Here is a 10983-nt window from a genome sequence, read left to right as displayed (position 1 = left end):
ATCCTCTATCCTATCCCATCCTTTATCGCATCCTATCCTCTATCCTATCCTATCCTCAATGCTATCCTGTATCCTATCCAATCCTCTATCCGATGCTATCATCTATCCTATCGTATCCTCTTTCCTATCCCATCCTCAAACGTATCCTATCCTCTAACCTACCCTATCCTATATCCTATAATATCCTCTATCCTATCCAATCCCCTATCCTATCCTCAATCCTATCCTATCCCCTACCTTATCCTATCCTATCCTATCCTCTATCCTATCCTATCCTCTATCCTACAATATCCCATATCCTATCGAATCCTCTATCCTATCCTCTATCCTATCCTCTATCCTATCGTCTGTCCTATAATATCCCCTATCCTATCCAATCCTCTATTCTATAATATCCTCTATCCTATATAATCCTCTATCCTATCCTCTATCCTTTACCATCCTCTATTCTATCGTATCCTCTATCCTAAACCATCCTTTATCGTATCCTATCCTCTATCCTATCCTATCCTCTATCCTATCCCATCCTCTATCATATCCTGTCCTCTATCCTATCCTGTTCTGTATCCTATCCCATCCTCTATCCTATCCTATCCTCTATCCTATCCTATCCTCTATCCTATCCTATCCTGTATCCTATCCAATCGCCTATCCTATCCTCTATCCTATCGTATCCTCTATCCTATCGTATCCTCTATCCTATCACATCCTCTATCCTATCCTATCGTCTATCCTACAATATCCCCTATCCTATCCAATCCTCTATCCTATCCTCTATCCTATCGTCTATCCTATAATATCCAATATCCTATCCAATCCTCTATCCTATCCTCTATCCTATCCTATCATCTATCCTATCGTATCCTCTTTCCTATCCCATCCTCAAACGTATCCTATCCTCTAACCTATCCTATCCTATATCCTATAATATCCTCTATCCTATCCCATCCTCTAACGTATCCTATCCCCTATCCTATCCTATCCTCTATCCTGTCGTATCCTCTGTCCTATCCTATCCTCTATCCTGTCGTATCGTCTGTCCTATACAATCCTCTATCCTATCCTGTCCTCTATCCTATCGTATCCTCTATCCTATCCCTTCCTCTATCGTATCCAATCCTCTATCCTATCCTCTATCCTATCCTATCCTCTATCCTATCGTATCCTCTATCCTATCCCATCCTCTATCGTATCCTATCCTCTATCCTATCATATCCTATATCCTATAATATCCTCAATCCTATCCAATCCTCTATCCTACCCTCTATCCTATCCTCTATCCTACACTCTATCCTATCCTATCCTCTATCCTATCCTCTATCCTATCCTCTATCCTATCCCCTATCCTATCCTATCCTCTATCCTATCCTATCCTCTATCCTATACAATCCTCTATCCTATCCTATCCTCTATCCTATCCAATCGTCTATCCTATAATTTCCTCTATAATATCCAATCCTCTATCCTATCCTCTATCCTATCCTATCCTCAATCCTATCCTATCCCCTATCCTATCCTATCCTCTATCCTGGCGTATTCTCTATCCTATACTATCCTGAATCCTATCCTATCCCCTATCCTATCCTATCCTCTATCCTGTCGTATCCTCTGTCCTATCCTATCCTCTATCCTATCCTATCCCCTATCCTATCCTATCCTCTATCCTATCCCATCCTCTATCGTATCCTATCCTCTATCCTATCATATCCTATATCCTATAATATCCTCAATCCTATCCAATCCTCTATCCTACCCTCTATCCTATCCTCTATCCTACACTCTATCCTATCCTATCCTCTATCCTATCCTCTATCCTATCCTCTATCCTATCCTCTATCCTATCCCCTATCCTATCCTATCCTCTATCCTATCCTATCCTCTATCCTATACAATCCTCTATCCTATCCTATCCTCTATCCTATCCAATCGTCTATCCTATAATTTCCTCTATAATATCCAATCCTCTATCCTATCCTCTATCCTATCCTATCCTCAATCCTATCCTATCCCCTATCCTATCCTATCCTCTATCCTGGCGTATTCTCTATCCTATACTATCCTGAATCCTATCCTATCCCCTATCCTATCCTATTCTCTATCCTGGCGTATTCTCTATCCTATACTATCCTGAATCCTATCCTATCCCCTATCCTATCCTATCCTCTATCCTATCCTATCCTCTATCCTATCCTATCCTCTATCCTATAAAATCCTCTATCATATCCTATCCTCCATCCTATCGTATCCTCTATCCTATCCTATCCTCTATCCTGTCCTATCCTCTATCCCACAATATCCCCTATCCTATCCAATCCTCTATCCTATCCTCTATCCTATCGTCTATCCTATAAAATCCCCTATCCTATCCAATCCTCTATGCTATAATATCCTCTATCGTATATAATCCTCTATCCTATCCTCTATCCTATCCCATCCTCTATTCTATCGTATCCTCTATCCTATCCCATCATTTATCGTATCCTATCCTCTATCCTATCCTATCCTCTATCCTATCCCATCCTCTATCGTATCCTATCCTCTATCCTATCGTATCCTATATCCTATAATATCCTCTATCCTATCCTATCCTCTATCCTGTCCTATCCTCTATCCCACAATATCCCCTATCCTATCCAATCCTCTATCCTATCCTCTATCCTATCGTCTATCCTATAAAATCCCCTATCCTATCCAATCCTCTATGCTATAATATCCTCTATCGTATATAATCCTCTATCCTATCCTCTATCCTATCCCATCCTCTATTCTATCGTATCCTCTATCCTATCCCATCATTTATCGTATCCTATCCTCTATCCTATCCTATCCTCTATCCTATCCCATCCTCTATCGTATCCTATCCTCTATCCTATCGTATCCTATATCCTATAATATCCTCTATCCTATCCTATACTTTATCCTATCCTATCTGTACTTTCCGACGGAGCGGGCACCTTTCGCGGCGTAGACTCTGTCGTAGAATCTATGAGGAGGCGTAAATTCCTCAATCGAGGGTGTTTCGACGACGCTACTCGGCGCGACCTTACGATCCTTTCGGATGATAAGGATGGTAAATATAAATTTGGAATTTAATGCTGCAAGGAGCAAACGGAACTATAGCGGCTGGTCCGCGTGTTGACGAGTTCCGGAGTCTAATCTCGATGTTGCCTTTGCGGGAGTTGCATTTAGACTAAAAGTTTTACCCCAACTCTCCATGCACTCGGGGTGCGTTGGCGTGGAGTGGGGGTATTCCATTTCGGGGTGGCAACGTCGCTGGATTTCGGCGGGCGAAATCACAGCTGTGGGCCCGATGTTCATCGGCCAGGGACCGTCGGATGGTCCCGCGATGCCACCTTTGTAGGTCCACGTTTTATGACAGTACGGTTGGCTGTTGAGGGCGCGAGGAAAATTCTAATGGGCAATTAAGAAAGGTTTCGTGAAGGCGACTTTCTCAAAAACAGCCCTAGAGGCCCGTGTCATAAAACGTGTATACCATCTGCACGCCAAATGTTGGGATGTGCCGATTTGTCAGTCGCGAGTAAAACTATTAAACTATTCTTGAAGGGATCGGTCCCTGGTCCCACCTTGAAATAGCGGTGCCGCGGATTTTCAAGGGGATCTTTTGTTTAACTCGCGGCTGAACATCCTCCCCCCGTTGAGAGACTCGCGATCAAAATAAATCTATATAGGATTAAAGATACGCTAGGTTTGAAGTACTAGAATGAACAAGTAAACTATCTTATGAGCTAAAGCTTAGCGATTACGATAAATTAGTTATTATCGGTTGAGGGATCGCGCGTTCTTGACGTCGATGTTGGATCCCGTGGTTCCTCCTCTGGCTGGTTCGGTAACGGTACAAGCCGTTTTACGCCCCGATCGAGTGTGGTTGTGGCTGTTCTCACTGTTGCAGCTCGAACTATGCCATCAGATCCGGGGTAGACCTTGATGACTCTCCCGAGTGGCCACTGCATCGGTGGTACGTTGTCCTCCCTCAAGAGCACGATGGTGCCCTCCTTGATGGGGTGTGTACCGCTGGACCATCTCGAACGGCTCGTCATCTCGTTTAGGTACTCCTTGTACCATCGGTTCCAGAAATGCTGCTTTAGTTTCTGGATATGTTGCCAGGTTGAAAGTCTGTTTGATGGCACATCCCTGAAATCGCGCTCGCGCAGACTCGTTAACGAGTCGCCAATCAGGAAATGGCCAGGAGTTAGGACAAGGGTGTCATTTGGGTCTGATGAAATGGGAGTTAAAGGACGTGAATTTAGAACGGCTTCTATCTCAATAATTAAAGTGTTGAACACTTCAAATGTAAATCGTTCAGCACCTGCGATACGCCAGAAATGACGCTTGAATGATTTCACGGCCGCTTCCCAGATGCCGCCGAAGTGAGGTGTTAATGGAGGAATAAAATTCCACGTGATGGATCGGTCAGCAAGAAAGGTTTTGACCTTCTCGTTGTGGTCATCGGACTGCAAAAGTTCGCGGAGGTCTCGAAGCTCGTTGTTGGCGCCGACGAAATTGGTGCCATTGTCAGAGTAAATGTTAATACAATGACCTCGTCTAGCAATGAAACGACGTAGGGCTGCTATAAATGCTTCGGAGGTAAGATCGCTAACCAATTCTAGGTGAATGGCTTTTACTGAGAGGCAAACGAAAACTGCGACATATACTTTAATGTGGGTTCGACTTCGGTATCGTCGCTCCTTTATGAAAAAGGGACCGCAATAATCAACGCCGACGTTTGCAAATGGGCGTGAGTCGGTGACTCGAGCCTCAGGTAGGTCGCCCATCACGTATTGTGTTGGCGGCGGTTGGACACGGTAGCAGCGGACGCAGTTTCTGATGGTTTTCCCTACCTGACTCCGACCGTCGATGGGCCAATAACGGCGTCTAATCGCGTATAGGGTAGCCTGTGTACCAGCGTGTAATTGTATTCGATGCTCGTGTTCTATTATTAATGCCGTGATTCGAGCCTTTGGGAGGACGATGGGATGTTTTTGCGCGAATGGAATTCGCGAATTCTTCAGACGGCCTCCTACTCGCAGAATTCCGTCTTTGTCGATGAATGGGTTCAGTTGTTGCAGCTTACCCTTAACGCCTATTTCGCTTCTCGAGAGGCAGCGCAATTCTTCTGCAAAGTGTTGTCTTTGTATCAGTTTGATGATTACGTCGTGGGCGTATCTTAGTTCGGAGGATGTCAGACTTCCTTTGGTGGTGTTAGATCCTTTCCATCGGAGACAGCGCGCGATGATTCTTTGAAGCTTTCCCCATGAGGAGCAGTTGTCCAGAATCGTGGTGTCGCAAATTAATGCTTTGAGACAAATCGCGACCCTTTGTTCTGGGATTGTCTCTGGTTGAGGTAGTTCGGTAGTGGGCCAGAAAGATTCTTCTTCGTTGAGCCAAGTCGGACCGTGTTGCCAGATGGAAGGTTGAAGGAAGTCTTCTGGTGATTGACCTCGCGAGATAAGATCGGCCGGGTTGTCGGCAGTGGGTACGTGTCGCCAATCTGCGTTAGCTGTGCGCCTTTGAATTTCCGACACTCTGTTAGCCACGAAGGTTTTTAGAGTGTGTGGAGATGTCTTCACCCAATGGAGAACAATGGTGGAGTCGGTCCAATAGATGGTTTTATGTATTTCCACAGGTAGCGCTTGTTTTGCGGTCTCGACAAGAGAGGTTAGCAGAAGTGCTCCACATAATTCGAGTCGTGGTATTGAGATCGTTTTCAATGGGGCGACCTTGGATTTAGCGAACAAAAGAGTTGTCTCGGTGTGACCGCGTGAGTCGGTTGTACGCAGGTAGAGGCATGCTCCGTAGGCCTTTTCGCTTGCGTCACTAAAACCGTGTAGTTCGACTTTTCTTGGCGATTCAATGATTGTGCGTCGCGGGAACGTGATGTTGTTCAGCGCTGGCAATTTATTATAAAAACGTATCCATTCGGTATGGATATCCATTGGCAGCGACTCGTCCCAGTCAACCTTTATGGTCCAGATCCTTTGTAGTAGCATTTTTGCCGTAATAATTACTGGCCCGAGCAGCCCTAGTGGATCATATATCTTTGCTATTTCTGAGGTGATACTGCGTTTGGTCGAACGTGATGGTGGAGAGCAAGTTTCGACTGCGTACGTAATAGAGTCGTTTGAGGAATTCCAGACAATCCCTAAGGTTTTGAAAGTGGATGACTCTCCCAGGTATAATCTTTTGTTAATGGCCTGCTCGGGCAAGCCAGTCAGAAGAGTAAGGTCATTAGATGCCCATTGTCGTATTGTCAGTCTTGCGGTCTTGAGTATTTGTGTGAGATCTTCGCGTAAGGATAATGCCTCTTCTATGGTCGATGTACCGGTCAGAACGTCATCCACGTAAAAGTCACGCAATAAAATCTTGCCGGCTTGAGGAAAGCGGTGGCCTTCGTCTCGACTGAGCTGTGTCAAACAGCGAATTGCAAGATATGGTGCAGCAGATAGTCCAAATGTCACAGTATTCAGCTCATAAGTTTTAATAGAACCCGTAGTATCGCGCCAGAGGATACGCTGAAATTTCCTGTCTTCCGGACGTACAAGGAACTGTCGGTACATCTTTTCAATGTCTCCCGTCAGTACGTATCGATGAATGCGGAATCTTAATAAAATGTGGAGTAGATCGTCTTGAATTTTTGGACCGGTGTGGAGAGCGTCATTTAATGCTATGCCTGAATTAGTCGTGGCAGAACCGTCGAAGACTACGCGGAGTTTGGTTGTGTCACTGGTGACCTTAACGACCCCGTGATGTGGTAGGTAATACCCCTCAGGTGACTGTTGTTCCTGTGGCAGTTCGCTCATGTGTCCGAGGTCAAGGTATTCTTGGATCACCGCGTGATACTCTTGCTTGAGTGCGGGTTCTCGTTGGAGTTTTCGCTCCAATGAATGGAGTCTTTTTTTCGCTTGTACCTTGGAGTCTCCGAGACGCGACAATTTCTCGTTGAAAGGTAAAGCCACGACGTATCTGCCGTCACGATTCCGAACTGTGTGTTCTTGGAAATGGCTTTCGCAAATTATATCAGATTCAGACAGATGCTGTCTTTGTGGGCCTTCTTCAACCTCCCAGAAACGGGTGAGGTCGAATTGTAACGCGGTGGTCGCGTGGCAAAGTGTGCCATGAGCAGGAGAAGTGACTGGCGCGCTCCCCCCGATGACCCAACCGAGTTGCGATTTTTGAAGGTAGAGATCGGACTCATCTGGGCGTGACAAGACAATTTGGCCGACGCATAAGATTGAGAGGGCTGTTCCGGATCCTAATAACAAATCGATCGGTGCCGGTCGATGGAATTCCGGATCTGCAAGGTGCAGATTCGGCGGAATTTTTATTGTTCCGCGATCAATCTCTTGATCTGGAACGAAAGGCGCGATGTCGTTCACAATGAGGAACGTAAGCGAACGTTGGTAATTGCTTACTCGCGAAGCTATAGTAGCCTTCAGTGCGTGGGTTGCTACAGTGGTCATAGCGTTCAGAGAACCAATGGGAACCGAGCATTTCATCCGCGGGATGTTGATTTTTTGAGCAAGGCGTTCAGAAATTAAGTTAATCGATGCGCAAGTGTCGATTAATGCTCGACAATCTATCGGACGTTTATTTTTGTTGAAGATCTGGATTTGTGCCGTAACTAAAATTTCGTTTGTGATTGCGTTTATGGTGAACGCTCGATGGTAGCCCGTTCCGTTTTGTTCTCTGTGTCTTAGCCGTCATTCTGTATCGGATTGAGCGTTTATTGTTCCGCTTGTTGACGCTTGCTGCTCGAAGTGATGAAGCAACGTGTGGTGTCGTAGCTGACATATTCGGCATGAACCTCGATCGCAATTTTGCGCGCTATGCCCTGGGTGTAGGCAGTTGGTGCATAATTTGGCCCTTTCAACGGCGAACTTGCGTTTTTCGGGAGTCATTCCGCGGAATTTTTCGCAACCCCATGTGCTATGATCTCCGTAGCAGATCGGGCACTCCTTCGGTTGTGAATTTGGACGCGTTTCGTTAAAATTCGACGCGTTTTTTGATTTGTTATCGGCGGTCTGACGTGTTTTACTCGTTACGAAAGCGTGTGATCTGGCGGGTGGTCTTGTTGACTGCGGATGGCTTGTGAAGTTCGCGCTGGGGCGTGTCGATTGCGGATAGCTTGTAAAATTCGGTCTAGGGCGTAATGGCACCGCGGAGGCACTGGATGGTCCAGTTTGTGCGCAACTTGCGCGTTTCTCGAGAAAATCCAAGAGGTCCGTGTACGACGGCATGTTTTTGCCTTTTATCGTTAGTTCCCAAAGCCATGCAGTGTCGCTGCTAACCTTGGATAATATCATTGATATTAAAGAGCCGTTACATCTTGTGAAGTCTTCTCCTAGATTTTTCAAGGCTCGTAGATGCTGGTTGACCGAGTTCACGAGATCGTCTAACGCCTCTGGAGTGTCCTTTACTAATCTCGGATAATCCCTAATTGCGTCGCAATGTTTTAAGATTATTCTCCGCGGACAATCGTACTTCTTTTTGAGCAGTTCTATTGCATCGTAATAATTCGCGTCTGTCGTGTTTAACGCGGAGATGCACTTCAACGCCTTTCCGTGTAAGGTTGAACGGAGGTACTGCAGTTTTTGCAACGGAGTCAGATTTTCATTCGAGTCAATCGTTGATTTGAATGTGTCGAAATATGATACCCAATCTTCGATGTTTCCGTCGAACGATGGCAACCGCATTTCTGGTAACTTGATTGCCATCGGAGCAGTTACCGATGTCGCGAGTGACTCGACTGTTCCGCGACGTTGGGGCAAAGTTGGTTGCGCCTTTTCTATTATTTTGTTGGCTCTGACAACTATCGCGTAGTACTCGTTTTGTATCTCGTATCGGCGAGGTTCCTGGTTTTCGTCTAATGCCTCTAGCTCGGATTGTATATCATCGAAACGCTTCCAAAATTCAATGAGACCGTTCAAATGCATTTTTATAAGATCTATGTCAGGTGGTTGTTCGGTATCGACGGAATCTAAGAATTTCGAGAATGCCGTAATCTGACCGATTACACTGCCGCGCTTACGCTTTAAAGTGCTGAGAGCCGTTGCTTGAGACAAGGATGGGTTTGTCATAGGCATTTTGTGATGAAGGAGATGTTTTGGGAGATTGACGAACGAAAAACGAGCCTACCTTTGATGCGCTGAATTCAGGATGGTGAACTGGTGTCAGACACCTGGCGTTGACCCAAATCGTCAATTGCTTGGCCCACAAACTGCGACCTTCCAGATGCTGGTTGGTCCAGCCCTTGGTAATCCGGGATACTGCAAGTTGTTGGGATGCTGGTTGGTCCAGACAGGATCTCCCGATTGCAGGTGTTGTCCCGTTGTAAACGATGCGCAAGGCTGCGTTGAATCACGTTCACAAAGTCTTTTGTCCACTGTAACTGTCACTCAGTGTCATTTATTTTTTTTTTTTTGGATCACACGGCACTGATGATCCGGCTCGAAGGACCAATGTACTTTCCGACGGAGCGGGCACCTTTCGCGGCGTAGACTCTGTCGTAGAATCTATGAGGAGGCGTAAATTCCTCAATCGAGGGTGTTTCGACGACGCTACTCGGCGCGACCTTACGATCCTTTCGGATGATAAGGATGGTAAATATAAATTTGGAATTTAATGCTGCAAGGAGCAAACGGAACTATAGCGGCTGGTCCGCGTGTTGACGAGTTCCGGAGTCTAATCTCGATGTTGCCTTTGCGGGAGTTGCATTTAGACTAAAAGTTTTACCCCAACTCTCCATGCACTCGGGGTGCGTTGGCGTGGAGTGGGGGTATTCCATTTCGGGGTGGCAACGTCGCTGGATTTCGGCGGGCGAAATCACAGCTGTGGGCCCGATGTTCATCGGCCAGGGACCGTCGGATGGTCCCGCGATGCCACCTTTGTAGGTCCACGTTTTATGACAGTACGGTTGGCTGTTGAGGGCGCGAGGAAAATTCTAATGGGCAATTAAGAAAGGTTTCGTGAAGGCGACTTTCTCAAAAACAGCCCTAGAGGCCCGTGTCATAAAACGTGTATACCATCTGCACGCCAAATGTTGGGATGTGCCGATTTGTCAGTCGCGAGTAAAACTATTAAACTATTCTTGAAGGGATCGGTCCCTGGTCCCACCTTGAAATAGCGGTGCCGCGGATTTTCAAGGGGATCTTTTGTTTAACTCGCGGCTGAACACTATCCTCTATCCTATCCTATCCTATCCTCTATCCTACCCTATCCTCTATCCTATCCTATCCTCTATCCTATCCTATCCTCTATCCTATCCTATCCTCTATCCTATCCTATCCTATATCCCATATTTTCCTCAATCCTATCCTATCCTCTATCCTATCCAATCTCCTAACCTATCCTCTATCTTATAATATCCTCTATCCTATCCAATCCCCTATCCTATCCTCAATCCTATCCTATCCCCTACCTTATCCTATCCTATCCTATCCTTTATCCTATCCTATCCTCTATCCTATCCTATCCTCTATCCTATCGTATCCTCTATCCTATCACATCCTTTATCCTATCCTATCGTCTATCCTACAATATCCCCTATCCTATCCAATCCTCTATCCTATCCTCTATCCTAACCCCTATCCAATCCTCTATCCTATCGTCTATCCTATAATATCCAATATCCTATCCAATCCTCTATCCTATCCTCTATCCTATCCTATCCTCAATGCTATCCTGTATGCTATCTAATCCTCTATCCTATCCTATCCTCTATCCTATCGTATCCTCTTTAGTATCCCATCCTCAACCGTATCCTATCCTCTATCCTATCCTATCCTATATCCTATAATATCCTCTAGTCTATCCCATCCTCTAACGTATCCTATCCCCTATCCTATCCTATCCTCTATCCTATCCTATCCTCTATCCTATACAATCCTCTATCCTCTCCTATCCTCTATCCTATACAATCCTCTATCCTATCCTATCCTCTATCGTATCCTGTCCTCTATCCTATCC

The 10983-nt window shown here is 45.7% G+C and overlaps 1 protein-coding gene across 1 annotated transcript; it reads right to left on the bottom strand.

Moving 5' to 3' along the window:
• Positions 1-3770: 3770 nt before the first annotated feature.
• Positions 3771-9101, bottom strand: LOC143363961 (uncharacterized). The gene is made up of 3 exons (XM_076804487.1): positions 9047-9101; positions 7823-8995; positions 3771-7639 (listed from the first exon to the last, which is right to left on the bottom strand). The coding sequence occupies exons 1-3, from the start codon at positions 9099-9101 to the stop codon at positions 3771-3773; spliced, it is 5097 nt and encodes a 1698-aa protein (XP_076660602.1).
• Between the last annotated feature and the right edge of the window lie 1882 nt (positions 9102-10983).

The sequence above is a fragment of the Halictus rubicundus genome, unplaced genomic scaffold (assembly GCF_050948215.1).
Source record: "Halictus rubicundus isolate RS-2024b unplaced genomic scaffold, iyHalRubi1_principal scaffold0187, whole genome shotgun sequence".
Lineage (NCBI taxonomy): Eukaryota > Metazoa > Arthropoda > Insecta > Hymenoptera > Halictidae > Halictus > Halictus rubicundus.
This window is presented reverse-complemented; position numbering and strand designations above follow the sequence as displayed.